This window comes from Nymphaea colorata, chromosome 12 (genome assembly GCF_008831285.2).
Source record: "Nymphaea colorata isolate Beijing-Zhang1983 chromosome 12, ASM883128v2, whole genome shotgun sequence".
Classification (NCBI taxonomy): domain Eukaryota; kingdom Viridiplantae; phylum Streptophyta; class Magnoliopsida; order Nymphaeales; family Nymphaeaceae; genus Nymphaea; species Nymphaea colorata.
Genome location: NC_045149.1, coordinates 21,849,014 through 21,872,073, shown reverse-complemented (window position 1 = coordinate 21,872,073; position 23,060 = coordinate 21,849,014). Strand labels below are relative to the sequence as shown.

The 23,060-nt window shown below is 40.1% G+C and overlaps 2 protein-coding genes across 2 annotated transcripts; both read right to left on the bottom strand.

Annotated features, from left to right (window-relative positions):
• Positions 1-2,788: 2,788 nt before the first annotated feature.
• LOC116266035 (mannose-specific lectin-like) lies at positions 2,789-3,498 on the bottom strand. Its single transcript, XM_031647101.2, has one exon. It carries the CDS (start codon positions 3,394-3,396, stop codon positions 2,968-2,970), a length of 429 nt encoding a protein of 142 aa, XP_031502961.1. The 5' UTR covers positions 3,397-3,498; the 3' UTR covers positions 2,789-2,967.
• Positions 3,499-13,712: 10,214 nt separating this feature from the next.
• On the bottom strand, positions 13,713-16,724 carry LOC116266050 (protein RGF1 INDUCIBLE TRANSCRIPTION FACTOR 1-like). The gene is made up of 4 exons (XM_031647121.2): positions 16,569-16,724; positions 15,332-15,526; positions 15,016-15,231; positions 13,713-14,261 (listed from the first exon to the last, which is right to left on the bottom strand). The coding sequence occupies exons 1-4, from the start codon at positions 16,626-16,628 to the stop codon at positions 14,043-14,045; spliced, it is 690 nt and encodes a 229-aa protein (XP_031502981.1). The 5' UTR covers positions 16,629-16,724; the 3' UTR covers positions 13,713-14,042.
• Between the last annotated feature and the right edge of the window lie 6,336 nt (positions 16,725-23,060).

The window sequence follows — 23,060 nt, the reverse complement described above, 5'->3', positions numbered from 1 at the left end:
TTGATTACTGTGAAGCATTTAGCCCCAACCACAATTTGAGTTATTTCAACTATTGCAGTTTAGTATAATTTACCTCTTTGGCCATTGGATTTTGATAGTGCCTTCCTTAATGGAATTCTTGAAGAAAACGTTTATACTAAATAGCTTGAAAGATTCTTAGGTCCAGCACACCCTTTTCATATACGTAAACTGCAGAAAGAGGCATACAGTTTCAAGCAAGTTCCCCATGCATGGTACCATTGCCTTAGTCACCTTCTCACTTTTCATGGACTTCACATTTCAATCAGATGCATCTCTTTTCATTTTTCTCATATACACCAGGAACACGAAGTACTAGTTTATCTTGACGATGTAATTACTAAGAAGTCTTCCATGATGCTTATTAATCAAATTTTTTCTCAACTTCATACGTCACTTTCAGTCAAAGATCTTGGTCAACTTAAGATCTCTTTGGGCATCAAACTGATATAGCATCATGCAAAAAACTTAATTTTATGCCAACAAGCTTATATTTGATGTCCTTCGTAAAGCATACATGACTGAAGCCAAGGCGATTATTGCGCCAATGAGTAATACTCAAGTGAATGATTGTTCTGCTCCATCCACGGATTCTCACTTCTATGGGAGCGTGGTGAGAGCATTGCAATACATTACTTTTCACTTACACATTGCCACGGGACATTGCCCTTGCAGTGCACCGAGCATGTCAGAACCTACGTCACATTGAGAGGTGCAGGTACCGATGAGAAGCACATTTCAAAAAATTTAATTTATTATTAATATTATTAAGTTATTATATGTATAATAGAATAAGCATGTATATATTATTATTACAATTTAGTTATTAATGTATATAACTGTATTGCATAGGAGAATATCAAAATAACATATATTATATATAATATATTATCCATAGTAATTTAGTAATATCATACTAACAGTCTAACATAAAACATAAAAAATTGATAGAATCATAGAAGCAGAAATTTAAAATTTAAAATTAAAACTTCAAAAGAAGAACACTAACCACAGCTGGTCGGCTGCATAATGCATATATAAAAACACTTATATTATATATTATAAGTTTATAACATGACAATATATCACTATATCAATTGCAAAGTATGTATGCACGACTGCATATGTTATGTATACGACTGAGAACTTTAAAACTTTTAACTGAACAAGCATCTAAAATATGTAAAACGTATACAACAATAATACCAAAAAATGGGACATATTTAGACCGGACGCCGGTTGACCGCACCCGACTCGAGTTTGATGCGAGTCGGGTGCGTGTCAGAAAGGGACAAATGTAGTTGCTGCGGTTGACCGCATCCGACTCATGTTGATTAGGTTTGGGTACGAGTCGGAGCCACACCCATATCCGGTGCCCACTCGACTCGATGCAACTCGAGTGCCGCAGTAAAATAAAAGAATGTGTGTGACTTAGGCACCAACCGACGGAACAACATTGGGCTCTTGTAAAACAAATACTACGATGCTTAAAACGCACGAGTCACTACAGCCTATGTCTTCGACCCTCACGCAGTTCTCATTCAAGTGCATTTACGAATGTTGATTGGTTCAGAAACATTGAAGATTGAAAAATCAACGTGGGGTTTTGTCACCTTTTTGGGCGATAATGTAGTGTCGTGAACTATTTCTAAGCAAAGAGCAGTGGCTCAATCTAGCATAAAGCTGAGTAAAGCTGAGTACAGCAGAATTGTGACGGTTAGGATCACTTTTTATACATTATGGTGTGATAATGTCGGATCTCTATATCTTGCAGCTAATCTGGTTTTCTACATGGAGTAAACATGTCGATGTAGATTTTCATTTTGTTATATCAGATCATGTAAAAAAGGAGATATATTGATTCATCCGGTCTTCAGAGCAACTTGCAGACGGTATGACCAAACCGCTTGGTCCAGTCTAGTTTGAAGAAATTCCGGTCAAACTAAACATGTTGCCCAGCACGTTCAGTTTGAGGATGCGTGGTAAGGCAATAACGCATATTGCCATCTATAAACATCGAGAATATCTTGTAGTTGCTATGATATTTGTGTCCTTGTTCTGTTCGGCTAAATTGCTGCACTAATTGTAATCTAAGTTCAATGTACATGTATTTTCTTTCAGCCGTCTTCAATCTGTGAAGACGAATTCTGTTTTGTTCTTTTTTTATCAATACTTTTTAAGTCTAAAAGGTTTCCATTGCTATTCCTGCTTCCATGCATCAATTGAAACTCGCTTTTCATGTTGCTTCGTGCGTTTCTATTGTGTTGTTATGTTGGGCAGGCCATCTAGCTTTTAAGCCAAATATTTCAGTCACAACTCTAAATTTGGAACCCGAGAAGGGTTAATGTCAGAGGTCAGCGATCAGAAAAATTAATATCTCAGGCGTGTCGACCAAGAGAGGGAGGGGGCAGCTACTGCGGCAATGTATTTAATGTGGTCTCACATTTCGTTTCCAAAATTAATTGCTAGTTGTAAACGCAGGCGGCATCTTATCTTACTTTCCCATTCAAAGGACCCGGCGTAGTTTAATTTGACAAACTCTTAATTAACATTTTATGTGTTTTCAAACTCTACATGCATTTCGAAACTAACATTTTATGTGTTTTCAAACTCTTAATTAACATTGGGAATGCGATCGGCAAGAACTTGTTGACCTAGAAATGCATTATTGTTCTATACAACCAGAAGGCAGGAAAAAGAGCGAGAGAGAGAGAGAGAGAGAGAGAGAGAGAGAGAGATCAGATTATAATGAGATCTGACCAACATTGCATAAAGAAATCCAGGCAACATTTTTATTGATCACAGCAGTACACAATCACTGTTGATGAAGCTACTACATACAAAACCCTTGAAGGTCCTGAAACTCACTCATGCTTCAAACATATAGGAACCAAACGTCTATATTTCCTTCGCCAGATGCAACCAATTACCAAACACTTTAATTTGGACCTACAGCAAACGCTTCCTGCTACCACTCTGAACAGTGTTGGTAGCCCACAGAGCGGCACCATAGATCACCACGTTACCGTCGGTCTGCACAATCAGGCGGTAGTTGTTGGGGCCTCTTGGCGTCCCACTCGTCCACAGAACATCATTATTTCCTGCCAACACAACCAAGTTGCCGTTGTTCTGTAAGGTTGCCCTACAGTTGGTGCCCTTCTTGTCCGTGCCGGAAGACCACAGCGGCCTGGTTCTGTTGATGTAGAGGACAAGGTTGCAGTCGGCCTGCATGATGAATCTGTAAGGGCCGTTCTCTAAGAACTGACCTGCATTGAGGGTCTCCCCACTAAAGAGCATGTCCTCCCCGATTGCCTGAGTTGAGAGGGTAGCGAGGAGTGCTAGTATGGCTATGGCTTTCGGGACCATTGCTGCTGCCATTTCAGATTGATTTGCTCAGGTTTGAGCTCTCTGCAGAGAATTAATCTGATAAAGAGGGGAAGAAGGGGAGATAAGAAGCTGCTCGCTGCTGTGTTTGATGTTGGATTTAGAATCGAATTTATAGGGGAGTAGGAGTTGGAGGACTTGACTTGAGTGGATGGACTGAGTCGCGTTTGACGGTAGATCATGTCGCCGGTGGCATGTTTTCTTTGACTTCCGCTTCTACACTTTCCTTTTAATAGAAAATTTCTGGTTTAGACATATTTCCAGAGTCAGACTTTGAAGTCCCCAAAACATTTTACTTTTGGATCTGTAGTTCTGAAAACTGAAAAGTTTATGCTTCTCTGATCAAATTGTCGGTGAGACTTCTGATTTTCAAAAAAATCCAGTCTCACCATTGCCATTTGAGGACAGCTTGTCACCATTATGAGCATTAATGGAATAATTTCAATAGGTAATACCATGATCATTTGAAGGAAAATTGTCATATTTATATACATCTCCTTCTGTGTGTGCGACTGGTAAAATACCATACCACTTCGGTAGAGGGCAAAAACTAGATATCTTAACTTTTTGTTAGAAGGTATTTTAAACAAAATGTGAACCCCGTAATGTGTTTATGAACACAAATTTAATATAAATCATGTTTTACACTTCTAGTTCAAGTTATGTTTATGAACAATTTGATCTTCTATCAATTATAAGAGCTGTTCATTTTTTCAACTATTAAAAAAATAGTATTAAGGTAAAAAAAAAAGGCTAGTTTAATATATATTTCTCACCAAATTACTCTTAAGATCATATCTATAAGGTTAGATTGCAAAAATTATTTCAATGATTATTAATAGATCTGGTTTTGTCTCTTATCGAAGTGGTCAGGCTTTTACCAACTTTCTTTTATATATATATATATATATATATATATATATATATATATAATCCTTAGATTTCTCCATCCATGTTTCGACTAAGAAAATCCTCCGGAGTATCACCTTAATCTAGCAAATCTGCTCTAGCTAGCGTTGCAGTTCTTGCTTTTGTAGCAATGAATTTCTGCTGCTCGTCATTTTGATGACTATTTCTTGTTGATAGTTTTGTATATCCATATTGTGTTGGTTGATGGTTCCCTATTTGCAGCTAGTGATGGTTTTCTATATGGACATTTCAAGCTTCGTAGCATTTGTTCCTGGGATTAAGGAGTAAGGATGACCATTATGGTAATGGGCACGTAGAAGACCGAGTTTATTGGAGATCAGCCCATTACGAAAACAGGTTTCAGAAAAACTTATTTTCTGTCATGGGCTGTAGTTGTATTAAAGTTGCCAGGCAATAGGCAAGAACCATTTGTATGTACCAATAAATTTATAACTTTTGCATTTGAAAACAATCCTGCATCATAAAATGAAGTTGAGATCTGATTTTGAAAGTAGACTGATAGATAGGCAAGCAATTAAGTTAACTGATTTCCGTTGTCCAATTGTATATTTATATAAGATCTAATTCAATTCCAATTTGGGTTCTATATGGTTTCCCAAAGTGAATCGAGCTCAACTTTCTATTGGGATTTCAATACTTCTATGTTGCGCCGTTAGATTTATAAATTTCTATTGCGAATAGATACGGTTTTAGGGCCACAATGGGGAGGACCATTATATGTGGAAGGAAAACGAATTAGGTTCCAAGTGAAGTTATTTCAAACAGCAATTCAAGCAATCACGTCAAGAATTTATTGATATCGAGATCGTAGTTATCACGAAGCAGACATGCATTTCCGGTTATTTCTTGAACCTGGGATATCGGGCTGGGCCCAGGCCTGGGTTTCAGGCCGACCCGGGCCGGGTCTTACGGGGCCGGGCCGGCTCGATGCCCACCCCTACTTTCTGGTGTCCCGTGCCCATTTTGATAATTCTTACAATAGTAGTTTTCCTTCTTTCATGTGTTGATTTTCTTTTCTTTAATTTGGGATAGATTGGGATCACATCACCACATGGATTTGTCACCCAACAAGCTGAATCACACATATGGTTGTGTCTTAATATTGTCAGCCTCGATAAGATCTGAAAGTGAAATTGGTGATGGCTTTATCACAAGCATTTAATAATTTAAAGTTTTCTAAAAGAAGGTGTTTGGTAACAAGAACATTGCAATGTTCGGAAGTAACTGCTTCATGAATGTATTCATTTTCTGCAATATATTTTCCACAAATCCAAAGTTTGTCAAGATAAAGATTTTATATATTGATTCATGTCAGAGGTGCAACTGAGAACGGGTCTTAAATTGTGCACCAGAAGCTTCAAACGAAGATCCAAAGTTTGGGTTTGTCAAGATAAAGATTTTATATATTCATTCATCTAAGAGTGCAATTGAGACCGGGTCTAAAATTGTGCACCAGAAGGTTCAAACGAAAATCCAAAGTTTGTCAGGACAAAGATTTCATATATTCATTCATGTCAAACTTAAGTTCCATAAATATTTCCGTTTTAAATTGAGGAAAAAATTTGATCGGAAATCAAAGGGAAGACGGGAAAAGATATTAATTTTGGTTTCTAAAATATGTTTGCTGCATCAGTGAACAGAAAAATCACCATATAGAAAATTTTTTACAAGGCTAGAGTTTATGAGCCCAAAAAGATTCAAATACTGATTTTAAGATCATTATAGAATCGGATATACTGAATTTTCATTATCCTTTCTGAATCTGTATGGGTTCGTTTGGTAAATAGAATAGTATGTAATTGTTTTATAAATTTCGTCAAAAGAAGATTCGTAAAAGTAACAACCTATTCTAGTTACCAAACAGACCGTATATTCTTCGCGTGCAAGATCTATCCATTCAATTAGACACATAAAAACAATTTCAAACAGCATAAAAGAAACTGGACATCTTGAAAATCATTGCTTAATTCTTCAAATTTGATGAGAGACAGAGAGAGAGGTAACAAATTCTGCTTAAATGAGGGGTTCCACAGCATGGGCAGCCGCTGCACTAGGACCCATTTCTGTTGCGTAATATTGGTCCACAAGATTGACCAACAGTATATATATATATATATATATATATATGTAGTTGAGGAGGCGAAGCCACAGAGCTTGACTTTGGTTCCATTAGAGGTCCCACTTCCTGGCACATACAGATTAACGTAGTCATATTATAGATATTTCAAAGTATGGCATTTATATTTACCACCAACTAAAAAATGATCGATGAGCAAGAGACGTCTACGAGTACTGCTGGCCCAATAAATTGGATCATGTGAACCTCCCTTAACATTCGTGTAGCCCAAGCATCTGGCCCCATCTTGTTTTTATGAGGCCAAGATTGATTGGACCCATAAACAGAAAATGTCTATTATTCAAAAAGATATGTTTACATCTGTTTTTTATATTTAAAACCCAAAAAACATGTTTTATTCGCATTTTTCCTGTTTTTTTCTGTTTTAATGTTTTTGGTTACAAAATTTTTATTTTCACAATTTTTGGGTCTGGAAAAAAACAATTTTACTGTTTTATGCCTGTACAAAACATCATCATTTAAAACTGAAAAAAAAAAAAAAAGAATGATGTCAACCTAACTATCTTGATTCTGAAATTTCAACTAAGTGGGATGTTATAGTCAAGCAAGGGCGGCTATGGAGGAATGATTGAGGCGACATCTATGAATGAAATGAGTCAACTCCCCTTGCCTAAAAACTGCAAACCCATTCTCTCGCTACTTTTTCAGAAGAAGAAGAAAATTTGTGAGCAATTTGGATTGAATTGATGGCAAACCGATTTGGTTCGATCCTCGATGCAATAATTTTATACTTTTCTGATTTTTAGTTACTTCTATACTATTTTTGTTTTTACTTTTAATAACAATGAATGTATGTAAAATATTTTTTTACAAACTCATTACTGACTCAGCTGAACCCTGATCACCGCAGCTTCGTCGACTCTATTCAATTTTTGTTTTCTTCTGGAACTGCCCTGAACGATTTCCCTGTCACGCCCTTAGGCATGAATAAATTGGTGTTATCACCTAAATACATAAAAATCGAATTTAAAACAATAACGAGACATATACGAACCCTTTTTTTTTTGTTATATATATATATATATATATATATATATATATATATATATAAGCTTTATTAATTTTTAGTCTTTTACATATGAGTGCCCCTTCAAGTTCGAAATTTAAATTTAGAGTACCTCTTAGTCAGATATTTCTTGCTCCACCGTTGGTTTTCAGTCGTAATGCTATTCACTCCCTTTTTCTTCATCAGCCAAGCATGCTGGAAGTAAAACCATTTTTTATCTCCAAAAGTAAAAATTGATGTTGTGAATGTCATCCAAACACTCACTGATTGACGAAAGGCAGGCTGTTTTATGGAAGCCATATGTGTAGCGGTCAGAAGCAGATACGAAGGAACGCTCGCCAAGATGTTGGCGCTCAGGAAAAGTGCTTGTCATTGGTAATAATGGAGACCATATGTCGATGTACAGAAGGCACAGAGATTGGCAAATTATATGATCAGATGACATAGAAATTACTAGCTAGCTCAGGGAACCTGTATTTTATATCAAACTGCTGGTGAAACTTTTCCAAATGGACGCACTCACATACAGTTAATTTTATTAATTAGATGTTTTTTTTCACATGATAAGCAAGGTTAGAAAAATATAAAAAACTCTTTTTCCGTTATGCAACTTTACAGGCTTTAACTCATATGCCTGCAAAATGCATGCATTATTAGCTAATGATTCAAAAGAAGTTTCAAATTAGTTCTATATCAAGCAATATGTGCTGCTAAAATTAAAAGCTGATAACCAAATCTAGCATGGCTTTCCTTTAGTGAATCCAAAGGAAAATCTCAAGTTATAACAATCAAGAAATGCCTGAGAAAAGTTCTGTCTGACCATTCTGTAGGACCCGTCATGCATGATGATTCCGAAAAAGGGCAACGCGGAAATGAAATGGTTCCATGAGCCTTTGGAGCTTTTCCATTTTCATAACTTGAAAGTGGCCTTTAAAAAGCAGATCCCATTCATGGCGACCATCGTCTTGATCTTTCCTCTTCTTTTGAAGCTTTAAAAGCATGGCTTTACAGAGGGCCATCTTTAGCGATCGAGCATCCCGCGCTTGTCTACCACTAGCACTAGCGAAGCCAGAGTTCAAACATGGAAGGCTAGAAAGGTTACAGAAAGGCCTTCCTCTTTGGACCAGCTATGATGCTACAGGGCCTTGCCAGAAAATTACTTGATGCAAACGTGTTCAAATTTTGGTAACCTGATTCTCTACTTAACTTATTGTTGGAACCGGAGGCAGAGGGAATGGGGGGCCTTAGAGCCTCACTTTCGACCGGAGGCAGAGGGAATGGGGGGGCCTCCGTGCCTCAATTCGGGCCATGGGATGAACCTCTCTCACCCCAACACTTATTGTTGGAACCGCAGCTTGCTTTCCAGCAAAGCATTATGGGGCGTTTGATAGCCTCGGATTTGAGATTTTCACGATCTCAGAACCGAGGATTTAAGATCAGACCCGCCTCCCTCCCATCTTAAATCCTACCTAAGTGTGGATCTTGGATTTGACCTAAGATCCTGAATTTGATGAACCATTGATTCTCCTGTGGGTCTTTTGTCATATCTGTAAAAGCATGGCGTGTTAGATCCACATCCAAGCAGATTCCAAATCCAAAATAATCAAACAACCTCCTTACTGTGTTTAATTAGTTGTCTGAGAAAATGAATGTTGTTCGATCGGCTTGAAGCAGTGAGAAGGCTTTCATCTGAGCTCTTGGGGCCAACAAATGATCACAGATTTTCCTGTAGACCAATCCCTCCACGCAGAAAGATATGGTCTTTCTTATATTACATTCACTCATGAATGTTCCTTTCAACATATCTAGGTTTAGATATTTTCTCAAGATTCACATTGGGTTGCAGGTTTCTTAGAATTAACTGCACAACTTGCCTTCTATAACCCTTTACGGAGATATGCAAAACTCAGAAATGCCTGATAATTCACGGATTTTGTTGTTTTCTTTGAAACTGACAGCACCTTGAAGTACATGATTGAGCATTTGCTTACCATAGATCTTATATCTGTCATGATCTGTGATCTCTTTTAGAGATGACTTGGTGCTTGCTAGAGAAAAAGGAATCTGGATTCTATTTCAGAAAGATGCAAAGTTTACATTTCTCATTTGTAAACCTTGCACCTTGAAATTCATGGATCTCAAGTTAAACCCCTTTTAAGATCCATTGATTGGATGCAAAATGTGGATCTTTAAGTCCATTGTTCTCAAATCAAGATTTTGTTAGAACTATTGATGTAAACTAGTTTCTAAACTTTGGGTTAGCTGAAATTTTTTAAATATAAAGGGAGATGATCACACATACAATTTGGATAAACACCAAAAGTTTTCTGTTCCACATCACTTTCACTAGAAAAGCAAGTGGGAACAGAATAGGGCCCCTCTTTTTCTCACCATGTGCTTGGCCTCAAAACCAGTCAACATTCATGGAAGCCCATGAGCATTCCAATCTTCAATTAATCTGCACCTAATTTTCTTGCAGATTGGCTTTCAGGACCCCACCGCTCTTCTCTCTCATGGTTTCTCTTCCCATGGTGAAAACTGACCCTAGCTTGGAGTTAGGGCCATATTGCAAGATGTAACCTCTTCTGAGAGAAATGTTTTTGTCCCATTCAAAATTTTTCCTTCTGCTTTTTCTGTCCAACTTTTCTCCAGAAGTGGGACTCCAACTCAAAACAACAATCCTTTTGCAAGTTGCATGCAAGACAGCAACCCCTCCTATGAAGATAAGCACTAAGTGGGCAATGGCCTTTTCCTGTGTCAGCAGCAAACCACACTGTAAAAAGTTGTATCCCATCTTAATGCATATATAGATACAAGGAGATTCTTCCTACCGTTTGATTGATCGATTTGGTAATTTCAATTTATTTCTTGATTTCTCCTTTTTAACTTCTATTTTCTCTTGTGTGTTTGTTTTCTTTCTGCCCTTTAAAGGGTCCTAGAAAAAAATTGGGATAGAATCATGGAACACCTTAAAAGGTGTTCTATGAATCTGCCCTAAACTTTTGGGGCAAATTCATAAAATTGTTACAAACTATTTCATTTGCCGAAGGGGCCCAGGATCATGATATGTGGAAGTCGACCATATGAAAGTGATGTACATGATTAGTGGATGCGCATTTTCTGGACATTCAGTAGAAAGATATGTTTGGAAGGTTTTGATCCTTTTACATGTCATATTTTCAATGGAAATCCACTATCCCGGTACCATGGCAGTCATTGTTTAACTCCCATCTTGTGCGGGTGGAGCTAGGGACTTGTGACTGAGATCGCATGATTGGTCATTCGAAATATATTAGCTAAGGGGGCAAACTATATGTGAATAACTAAATGTTGATGAGGTAATGAAACATACAATGCACAATTAATGTGACTCTGTGTGGGCAATTGCCCACACAAGCCCATGCATGCCCCCCCCCCCACCGTTCGGCAGTTTGACTTTTATAAGGATAACTCAGAAACCAAGTCCTAAGTTTTTGGGTGGAGTTTGAATTTTATAAGGGTAACTCAAAAATCAGTCTTAAGTTTTGGGTCATATATAAAATTTGTTGTACACATCCGAAAACCGTATTTTATTCACAAATTTGGTCAATTCAACAAGTTCATACAGTATATATTTCCGATATTGGACAATGTGCATGTTGCATTTGAATCAAGTAACTCCGACTTCGCCAAATATTTATGATATATTGTATATCATTTTCTTCTTGCTTGCTTATGCTTTCGTGTCCTGGCCGTATTCTTCGGTATGATTCGCAGGAGGAAGTGCGCCCCTACGTGGACTCATGTACGTTTGCGTGTCGACATGAAATGGAGGTGCGATGGAGTTGGTGAATGGCGCAATACTTGCATGCCGCGTGCCCAATCGGCTTCACTTTGTAGACAAGTGGCTGATGTGTGTGCAGGAGACCAATATCTACCACTGCTCTAATTTTTCCATCATCAACAAGGACAACGTTTCAATTTTCTTTGAAAAACAAAACAAACGAAAATCTTACTTCTTTAATCAGGAGGAAAGAACTGGCGACCATAATCAGATGAAGATGATGGCTTGCTTTGATCAGGTGTGCGACCATCCCTAGATCTTAATTACATGCACAAATGGTAGAGATCAGCGTGTAGAATCATGGGCACTGAGATCGATGGCCGTGAGAATTCATGGCTTCTGTTGGCGACCCTGTGTATCTTACTGTATGTTGCGCCCACGTTTAACTGATGGATCATGGCTTCTCCGGCGACTAAAGACAGAAATCTGGACGGTGAATTGAAGGATGAAGTCGGAAGAAGTTTAGGCTGGGTGGGCTGGCAGCATGCTGCTTTGCAGAAGTAGGGCTGGACCATCCTCACCGCCTGTTGCTTAGGGTTTGGCCAAACTAAGCAGAAAAAAGGAAAGCAAGCAGATGAGAATTCCACTTCCCAATGTACACTTTGGGGAAGAGATAGAAGCTGAAATCTTTTGGCTAACTTGAGCTCAGCTAATCACAAATATAAATATCTGACGCATTGTATCGAACAGAAGATTTCTCCATCCAAACTGGGATGGTGAGATCCACAAATTATATATACATATTAAAAAAGCATATAGATAGAGACTTTAATATACCAAACTTGATAGGAATTGTTTATGCTATTGATTTTAAGAAAACCTTACGAAAGAAAATGGAAACGTGATTGTGTTTTAAATAGACTGAAATACTTGTCAAAAGAAAATATGAGATCCAATTAATCAGCATTCGGTAAAGGATAGACCCGAACCGCTCACATCCCTCCTCAATTGCACGGACATTCTAAAGATGCGTGGAAGTTTTTGCCTTTTTCGTTATTGGTCTGATCCAATGCGTGATTATGTTTGATTTTTTTGTGCGTAGAAAAAGAGGGCGAGGTTTAGGAAGCAAATGACATCATGGCTTAGGCAATATATGGGCACCGGCCCCCATTTTAAACTAATCCTCTCTCTTAGCTTTCTCTTCACAGTATTTAAGCTAGTGGCTCCGGTCAATTAGTGCCTGAAAGTGAAATTAACTATTAATGTGGTGTTCATCAATAATGGCCTCCGAACTATGTGCTAAGAAAGATATATTATTTAAGTGTAAGAGTTCAAAAAGATAAAGATAACGGCAAGGTGGAAAAGAATTCAAAAAGCAATGTTTATGTCATGTACATTACTATATATACACCACCACAATAAATAAAAAAAACGTTGTTTAGCGGCATTGTAGGTGTATAAGCTGAAATTTTCAACTTTTGTGTCATTCTGATGCAGTGAATAGGATTTTTGGATCTGAAACCTTGCAATCGGTTAAGAGAAATGAAAAGAAATATACGACGTGAAAGAAAACGATCGAAAGAAAGATGTCGAAAAGATAACTATCAAGTCAAGATTCGAGGAGTCTTTAAATAGATAGACAACAGAACAGTGAATCTGGATGCGATTGCAGAGCACTTGTAAAGATCTGCCATTCAACAAGCACAAGAGCGCCAAGCCCCCACTTGTAAAGATCTAAGATTATTTCTGCGCCAGATTTGAATCAGACCAGCTACCATCTAAGTTTCTAACCACACTTTTGAAGACATTTACTTTTGAATTATATCTTTCTTTCTTTCTTGGGCATTTGAATCGATGAGAGAGAGCCCAAATGCCTCGTTTGTCTCCTAACAAAAACTGGTAAAAGGTTTTGCCCAATACAGAAAAGAAAAGAATCAAAACGAAGATGAAAAGGAGAAAGGAGGGGGGATCGAAGATCGATTGCAAGCGTGAAGGTCAGTTGAAGAAAAGCGAAGATCCACATACACCTCTTCGTGCTCAGACCATGCGAAATGCGACACGCGTGCTCCGTCATCCACAGACGCACCGCAATAATTGCCGGCCATGGCGGCCGTCCGCTTCTCAAAATCCGACGGCAGGAAACGAAGGTCCACTAGCAGCCAAGGAGCCGGAGAAAAATGACGTGTGGAACCAAAACAATCGCCCGCCGGTGGACCCCCGCCCACCTCATGATCCCGCCTCCGCGGCTCCGCCACATCAAACTTTCCATCCGCCAATCACAGCCTGCCACGATCACACTTTCCGGTTCACCCATACAGTCTTACGTGGTTCATCGATCGAGTCCTACAATCATCGATATTAGGCTCCACCATCACCTCAAAGAGTGGTCGAATTGATCATCATTTTGTTTCTTGCTTTGAATTCCTAATCACCCAAAAATAAGGTCCGCAAATTCTTATAAACGATCAGCAAAGTTTATTTTCAAAATAACATATTATTATCACTACCATACATTCATAACATATGGTGCTTTCTTCCAATACTTGCAAAGGTAGATTTTTCATCAACCCCTGTATTTACATGACTAACAAAACTTATATATATACCAGTCACCCTATGCTTTCCCTATAGCTAAAGTCTACAAGTTCTTACATTTTTCTTTTCTTTTTTGTCTTTTTCTTTAGTAGGAGAATTTACAGGTGAGACACTGGCCTCCTTTTGGTGAGGCTCGAGTGTGGTAGTGGGACGTAGAGCCTAAGTGAGCATCTTATACCGAGGCATATAGCTTCTTTTTTTCCAACTTGTTATTCAAACAGAGCCATGCCCATCGGCGACCTGTGGGGGATCCCCTTCCTCCTCTTTGTGGTTCTGTAGTTGACGATCGTCGGAGGCGGCGTCGGAGGAGAGAAGCTCGGCGAACTCCTCCCACTGCTGCCGTTGCTGGTGTTGGTGTATGATCCCTCCGAGTCCGACACGGATTCAGCTCGCTGCTTTCGTAGCCGGCCCTTCGGTGTCCCAGCAATCTGCGGCCAGACAATGAAGAAGATTACAACGAAATTCTCGTCCATCTTCGCAATTGCTAAACAACTCAACTTGATTAATCAACACAACCAATGAACAAAACAAAGGAAGATTTTGGGAACAAGATCAAATGCGCATTTTGGTTTTGAAGAAGAACACGCCAAATTCAAACGCCCTGATACGTATGCGATAACGATGAGGCAGAAAAAACACAGCAGTACCGCTGCATAATAAATGCTCCCCATTGTAATCCGCAGAGTTGGTATTGATTATTCGCTACCCATGAAGCTAAAAGTAAACGAAAACAAGGATACCGAGCCGCCCTTCTTTCTCAACATACATCAACAATTGGTAAAGCCTCCTGCTAAAAGCAGTTCGTCGACCTCATCGGTAAAAAGGATCACCACTCTCCCTCGGAAATCCACTTTCGAGAAAGATACAAACAGCAGTCCAATTATTGGACCCAAAAAAAAAAAAAAAACACCAGGCTGTTAGTGGCGCCCTCCATTGGAAGGCAGTGACGCACCATCGTCATCTCCCACCTCAGACACCACAATGCCAACTTTCTTTCTCTCATTTTTCGCTATTCAAAACTTTTCAAATGATATAAAAAGTAAAAAGTCAACTCAAGATGCAACCATTGAGAAGGAAAGCAAGAAAAAACTTAACAAAGAAAGAACCAATAAATTTAAATTGTTCACTGTTGTTATTCTGATTGTTATTACAAGTATTGGTTTAATTACTTGGGGGATTTACCTTGCAGCCGAGGGAGCAGAACCGGAAGCTGTCAAGGAGGCTGCGCTCGCAGATCTCGCAGGTGTTGGTCACGCCCTTACCGGGCCTGGGCTGCGGCCGCTCGTTCAGGAAGACGACGCGGGCGCTGTTGATGATGTAGGTCTGCACGCCGGTTATGTCCAGCACCTTCTGGATCTCCGACACCCGAATCACGTCGTGGTAGGAAGACCGCCTTATCTGTAATCAGGAATGTTTTCAGAGAGAGCGTAAGTGATTAAGAGAGAAGGGTGCCATGGTGGGGAAGGGTGAGAATCTGAGTCGCCGGCTGCCCATTTACCTGGATGGCGCGGTGATCCCTGTGGTGGGCGAGGCAGAGGGAGCAGAGGGCGCCGTTCATACAGTCGAGGCAGTACATGTTGCACTCGCTCTTGTGGGAGTCGGCGTGCTGCTTACACTGGACGAAGAATGGCGTCTTCAGCAGCGGCTTCAGCCAAGGCGGCCACCGGTCATCGTCTTCCGGACCTCCGCCTCCCTGTATCGGGGCAGAGCAGACGTTAGTAAAGACGGAGAAAACTCAACGGAATTGCAGAGACAATGACTAGTCTAACCGAACAACTTCTAGTAAATTACGACAGTGGGTGGCATTCGGGCCGGCGCATTCTCCCGAGGCGGATACATGGGCAGCTAAAATGACCAAAATGGCCTCCCGGGTTATTGTCGACTATTTGGAAAAAGAAAGAATTCCCACCGCCCGGAAACTTCTCGCGGGAGGGCTACATTTTTCTGAATGACCGTGTTGACCATGGCATACCGGAGTTCCGACCCAAATGGCGGTCGCCACGGCGTGGCTACTTTCGTCATTTGGGGGAAGGCCGGTGTCTTGGCGGCCGGTGCGTTCCCGGACGGAGAACGGCGACCGATGAAAACGCTTTTCAGAAGGAAATGACGGGCCTGATCAAAGAATTCTCCAAAATCCCGCTCCGACAGAGCTGGGTTCGCCGGTGCCACTTGTCTCTTGTGAAATTCAACAACGCCTTCTCCGGCGACCAATTTGTGCCGAACCACTATGGCGGCGGACGTAAAAACAGAGAACAAAGCTCTGAAACGAAATGGGCCGTCTCAGCTTTACAGGAAAGCACCAGGGGCAATTTCAAGGATTCACAAAGACGAGACGAGGCGATAATCGACGCTGAAGGAGGGAAGAGGGACAAACTAAGCCCCGGAAAAGCAGTCGATAATGACAAAAAACAACCCGCGAAACCTCCAGAAGTCCACAATTGAATCACACCACATTCCAATTTCCCGATAGACAACCACCAACGGCGCGCCGGAGGAGAAGGCGGCGCCCGTCATTCCCGGAAAGCAAAAGCGCCTTCCCTTCCCTCTTACAAAAAACCACCCGTCGCTCATCCCTGAAGAAGCGCAGACAATCACTAGAAATCAGGAACACCTCCTCACCAGCCGACCTCACAATGACCCGAGACACCCCCGTGGAGCAATCCAAACGCCAGGAAGACAGACGGAGAAAAGAAAGGGAAACAACCGCCGACCACTGAAGGGAAAAACAAACTCACCATGATCCTCCTGCTCTTCGGTTTCAGCTCTCTGAACGTCGACTCATGATCGACCGCCATTTCCAAGGAGAAGATTTTCACAGAGAGAGAGAGAGAGAGAGAGAGAGAGGCGTTTAAAAAACAGATGGTGGTTTCTTGGTGCCATTTATAGAGGAGACCCCCAACACCTCTCTTTCTCTCTCTCTTTCTCTCTCGTCTCTCGTCACTACAGAGTGCGGGGCGGGGCCAGGGATGAGCTCGCTGGTGCTTATCCTCCCGAGCCTGGCTCCAAACCAACGTCCGAACCCGAACCTGACCGTCGTTAATGCCGATCTAACCCCGCCCGGTCGTGTGCTTAATTTCCTAATCGCCGTCATTAAAAATTAAACGCTAAAAGACGACCACACGTTTTAGTTGTTCTTTATTCGGCGAACCAACCCCAACTAAAAACCCCGAAGGGGCAAATTAGTCAACCCGAGGTTTTGGTCAACGGACAAAATTGGGTCTCCTGGGTGCCACGGTGGGTGCGTGCTTTTGTTTTTCGCGTGGTGGCGGACCAAACGGGTCCAAGTGGGCGTGGGTCCGGATCCGACTTTTCGAGTTCCGCAAACGGGTCCGGTTAGGTCACGTTCGGGTTAAACGAGTTCAGAGCTGGATTCTGAATTTTTGCCGTGAGGGCAGTTTGGGAATCTGGGCCAATTGGTGCCTTTTGACTCGGCTTCATCAGGTACTGCTTTGTTTTCTCTTCGTTTTCTTCGTCGCCAAGGTTCCCACGCTTTGACTTTTGAAATGTCTAAAGTGCCCCCGGCCGTACTCTCCACGCAACCTCCCACATCCATTGATGAGATCCAGGGATGGCCATCCCCACGAGCCATGCATCACATCGTCACTCCTGCTAAATGACGCAAACGCCCACGGTGTTCATCTTTAATGGCTGGCTTCTCCCTCGAAAAAATTAGTCAACGTAGCCAATTTTATTGTCCTCCGTCAACCCAAAATTACCTTGGCGTCCTCCATCAAACCTATTTATTTAAAAAGTGCCACTACATTGCCTTCGCACAAAGATGACATACTTGTGCTTCGTCCTCTTCATCAAGAAGGAACGAAAGAATAACTAATTGAACGCTCCATTTTGCCTTATTTTAATCCAGTATTACTCTATGTCATTAATGAGATTTGAGTTCAATTCTCTTTTCTTTAGGCTGTATTTGGTTGGAATCTTACATTGGAAAGATTTTTGTAGATCTTGTATTTCAATTTCATATGTAAACGAGACGTAAATCTTTCGCTTGTGGAACTGCAAAGCATTCAATAAATTTAACTTGTAATCACTTGCACAAAGCCACATTTGCATAACTATACTTAACCATCTCAATGAGATGTAAGTTCTTCATTTCTAAATCATATTAACTTATAATCACATGTAGATAACGATATGAACAAGATATGAGTTTTTCATTTGTTAGAACTACAAACAAATTATGTCATATTAACATGTATGGATGCATATTTTAAGGAATGTAATGACTCTTAAAATGCATGGATTGGCCTTTGGGTCTTCGAAAGCGTTCTTCCTTTTCAATGCCCACCTGATTCTACTTTTGGTGGACATCCAATTCTATTTCATAATGAGAAATCTGGCGTTTAGCATCGCTAATGTGGGAACAAATATCCCACCAATCAAACGTATTTCAATCCAGGCATTCACATCCCACTTGTTCTTGCATTTATAAAGATTCGGACAGAAGATCAACGCATCGGATGTTTCCATTATCAGATCCAGTTAATCATGTTCAGATGTGAAGTCAAACAAACAAAAGGTTGTGTCCTACACGGAAATCCGCAACCGGTTTCAGATATAAGCAATAATATTGATGGTGAAAGCAAATGGGAATGCAAATCCAGACCTCCTTCTTGGCAAAGGATGTCCATTATCCACTTGGATATTGAAGTTAACCAGAGTCTGAGTCCGAGTTGGATCGCATGTCATTTTCCGATACTGAATGCCCGAGACTTTTAATAGAATTCAAAACTTTTTCCATGTTTGAACAATTGAAGTCATTCTGACTGACTTGTAAACCAAACCAAGTCTATTGACGTCCGGAGTTCGTGGGTCATGCTCAACAGGGGAGGAGCTAGAAATTTTTCATGAGGGGAGTCGAATTAAATTTTCTAAATTTTGATACGGACCGAAACATGAATTTTCAAAATTTTTATATATGAGAAGTAAAATTTTCTAAAATTTACATGTAATTTTTTTGAAAAAAAAAAATTGAAGTGGGGCTAGGGCCCATGCGGGCGGCCCCCCCTTGGCTCTGCCCCTATGCTCAATGAACTAATAGAAGGTTCACTTGCTCCAAGGGATCAATTAGCTTCTGTTTAAGCTCATTAGATCTGAACAATTTTATCTTACTTATCATACCTGCATAAAAAAAAAAAAGTATTGTCTAAGATGTTGTTTGGTAGTTACTTTCTCATGAATCTATTAAGAAAAAAAGTGATAAATTCATTGGAGACTGTAACAAGAGCTCGGCCAATTTGCTACATTTTTTATGCAGATTTATGGGACAATAACAAAATGTCAAAGTCACCAAACGGCCCCGAAATATCTTGACTACAATTTTGAAGTGGTTCGCTTGGTCTTCTGTATTCATGGGGAGCCGCATTGAGCCATCTTTCTTCTTGACAAGCAAAACTGGTACGCCGCATGATAATAAGAATTGGGATACGTCGATTCCGGCATGGGACTATATTTATGTTCTTGAATAATATTATTTGTTCGCCGATATATAATGCTACATACTTGTTGCTTACAGCAAAGTATTGTCTAAGAGGTTGTTGGGTGGATCCCACAACGTTTTACTTTGTTGTGATTGGAGGGGAAGATATTCAAACTACTGTGTTTGAATGGTACAACCACTTTAGTTTCACACTGCAATGTACTCAGTTTGAAACAGCAAAGTTCAAAGAGAAGTCAAACACTTAATGAGTAAGAAGAAGTATCATAATTCTCAACTAGTGGAAATAGACGCCTTGTTCTTACAGCTTCAGTTGATGTGAGTCTAGTGACATATAGTTCTTAGATTATTCGTTAATTTTAACTAAAACCCTACAAAATCTGATTTATGCTTATACTTTTATCATTCTAAAAAATTCTACACGGCCATTATTTTCTAGTGCTAAAAGGTGCAGGAAGTAAGTTAAAAAATTACACAACTCACATTTATTTAAATTCTTTTTAACAGCAGAATCTGAAGTTTGACCAGATAACCACAGTTCCATCTACATAGTTGCACCTATTTAAATTTGTAGAAGTCAAGATTTTCCTAACCACATCTCTTGATGTAGTCAGTATGGGTCCACCTAACACCCACATCAAATAGCTTGCCAGTAACAGGAACTTTGTGCTTCCACAGGGTTCTATTTAATGTCTTATACATCAGCAAAGAAATAAATTATATATATATATATATATATATATATATATATATATATATATATATATAATGTATGTATGTGTGTGTGTGTAGTAGTGAGAAGCCTGAGGATTATATATATATATATATGACAAATTGTTTGACATTGTGCCTCCTATAGAGAACATAATTCTATAAAACATTATTTTATTGAGAACATTAGGTGGGTATTTACGATTATGTATTGATCACAGCGAGTAGCAAGCTTGACTTGAGGAGCAACCGGGAGTGAAGCTTCAGGTTTTATTTTTTTGCGAATAATTTGGATATAGGATAGTCGTTCGTTGGACTAGACCCATGGTTTTAGAATATGTTTGCATTTTTAATCCAGATGAACATTATATATATATATATATATATATATATATATATATATATATAATCAAGCAATCTAGGTCAGACGTCGTACGTCTTTAATTTTTTGTTAGTTCGTTCTATGATGTTTATCAGTTTTTCCGGTTATTGCTAACCAAATCCAAAGAAACTACTTTTCTGATATTTGTCATTTTAACGAGTGAAATAGATATTCCATTGCCTCAAAATGGAAATTTGTTTCCACAGCATCGCATTAACAATTGGCAAATAGATGGAAAAAATGAAATATATTGGAGGAAAAGGGGAAAATAAACTCTTTACATTCAATTAAAAGAAAGAAGAAAAAAATTTCCTGGTGTATTTTTTTTTTAGCTTTCTTTTAACATTTTAACAATTGGATTTTCATCAACGTTTAGATAAGAAAAACTCGTAGGCAACTCAGTTTCTTACAAAAAGTTGCTAGAATTATTTAACTTTTCGAGAAAAAATCAAATTTCCTGATTAATACTCGAAGATACCTGGCAACTGGAAGATATTTATGACAATAAAACGAGACATGACAATCTTCCTTCACAGCCAAGGAAACAATAATCTGAGCAATAAAATTAAAAGTTAGGGGACCTTCTACAACCAACCGCATTGTGTACTCTCGGAAAATTCATATGAAGCAGCCCTTGCCGTAAGGTGGAAGTTGGATGCTCTCTTTAGTTGACCAAAGAGATTTGAAGGCTTTTATATGAATTTAAGAATTAATTTATGCACTATTCTTGTAAAACTACTCAACTTCATTGTCATCCTGTTGAGTAGGGGTGAACAACGAGTCGAGCTACTCAAACTTGATTCGTTAAAGTTCGGCTCATGAACGAGTTCTAGCCGAGCCGAGTCATTTGCTTAATGAGTCAAGCTCGAGTTCATGAGTCGACTCGTTCAAATAATCAAGTTGAGTTCAAGCTCAACACGTAACTGCCAAGTCGAGTTTGAGCCTTAATCAAGTCGATATATTCAAACGAGTTTACGAGTTTGCCGAGCCTTAATCGAGTTGAGCTCGAGCTCAACATGTAACGATGAATGTCAATTCCATTCAAACGAGTTTATCGAGCCCTAATCGAGTTGAGCTAGAGCTCAACACGTAACGATGAACATCAAATCTATTCAAACGAGTTTGTCGAGCTTACTGCTTCTGTCGAGCTATTCTCCAGCTCAAACTCAACACGTAACTACCGAGTCGAGCTTGACCTACTTCCGTCGAGCTATTCTCGAGCTCGAGTTCAACACGTAACTACCGAGTCGAGCTTGAGCTGCTTCCGTGGAACTATTCTCGAGCTGGAGTTGATTGAACTCGGACTCGACTTGGTAGGTTTTCACCCCTGCTCTTGAGTGGACAAAGCCTTTTTTTTTTTTTTCTTTTTCTGTCCTTGAGGTTTATAACTATGTTTGAACTTGAGTGAATTGATGGTTACTTCCTTTTCCTTTAACTCGCAACCTAAAGTTTATGAAAATAAAAATTAGAATCGCGCTTTCAATGCTCAGCCATCTTAACCAACCACGCTACCCAACTGAGAACAAATACTCTTCTCCATCAAGGATGGACATGGAAGACGAGAGGCCCACCATGAATTTCTCCACCCCTAGCAAAGCCCGTGGCCATTTGAGTAATTCACTCTCGAAAGCAGCATGCAACCAACCAACCAAACGCTGTGATATTGAGATTGAGCCCCACATTATCATCATAATCTCTTTCCTAGAATCAAACCTCGATAACTAAGTTAACCAACTCTGCGTAAGATCAACGGAAAACAAAAATAATTTCGAACCTGCCGTCGCAAAAAAAATTTCGGTTAGGAGAGCAGCCTGTAGGTAATTAAGTGGAAAATGCCGGACCCAGATGGAAACTGAGCTTTGATTTTTAAAATGGGGTAGGGTGGCAAAAGGTTAGGTTGGGGCTCGGGATTTGACCAGTTCGCACCCGCCATCGTTGACCGCCGCCTCAGAACCAATCAGATGGACGGTGCGGAATGATCCTGAGCCCACAGTGAGAAACCAATGCATGGCACGCTGATAGCGGGTCCCATCCTTTTTTTTTTTTGTTTAAAAAAAAAAAGGAAATTCGATGGTTCGCGCTCTCTCCCCTCAACCTTGCCTCCCGGATTTTCGAAAGGCCGCCAAACTGTAATTACCAAAGCGGTAACATCTTTATGAAGAATGACGCTTATGCCCTCCTACTTAGCTTCAACGGGTCGGGTTCGGTCTCGGATCTTCACTCTCAACAACCAAAGCGGGTGGGGGACAGAATCATAATAATCGGAGCAAAGAGGGGCACTTTGGGAGATCCACTGCAGATATAACTTCCAGAAGGGCCAGCTGATTCTCGGTTTCAACGTGCCTAAAACGCGGGGGGGCACGAAAGGAGGTACATATTGACGAAATTACCCTTACGCAGGCGTTCAGTTGGGGGACCACCGTGGAGCCCGGCAGCTTTGAAACCCAATTGACAATATTGACCCGCGTAGTTTTTCGACAAGTAGAATGCCAGGAGGGCGATTTTGTCCTTTCACTCACAATCGCCAACGAAACGGCCTTCTGGGAAGTTCCACGATTTTTACTGAGGCGGCGAAATCTGTCGCGCCCAGAGCTTAAGACCAAAACGCCCTCCCGATTCTTAAAGAATTACGCGACCCAGGCACTTCAATTCATTTCAATGTCCACCCGCCAACAACCGGGC

Bases quoted from the DNA above. Each gene is read 5' to 3' on its own strand.
- LOC116266050 (XM_031647121.2), bottom strand. From the start codon at position 16,628: ATGGCGGTCGATCATGAGTCGACGTTCAGAGAGCTGAAACCGAAGAGC. The intron at 15,232-15,331 runs GTAAATGGGCAG...TCCTGATTACAG, and splicing joins GGGATCACCGCGCCATCCAG to ATAAGGCGGTCTTCCTACCA. The intron at 14,262-15,015 runs GTAAATCCCCCA...GTCTGGCCGCAG, and splicing joins TCTGCTCCCTCGGCTGCAAG to ATTGCTGGGACACCGAAGGG.
- LOC116266035 (XM_031647101.2), bottom strand. From the start codon at position 3,396: ATGGCAGCAGCAATGGTCCCGAAAGCCATAGCCATACTAGCACTCCTC.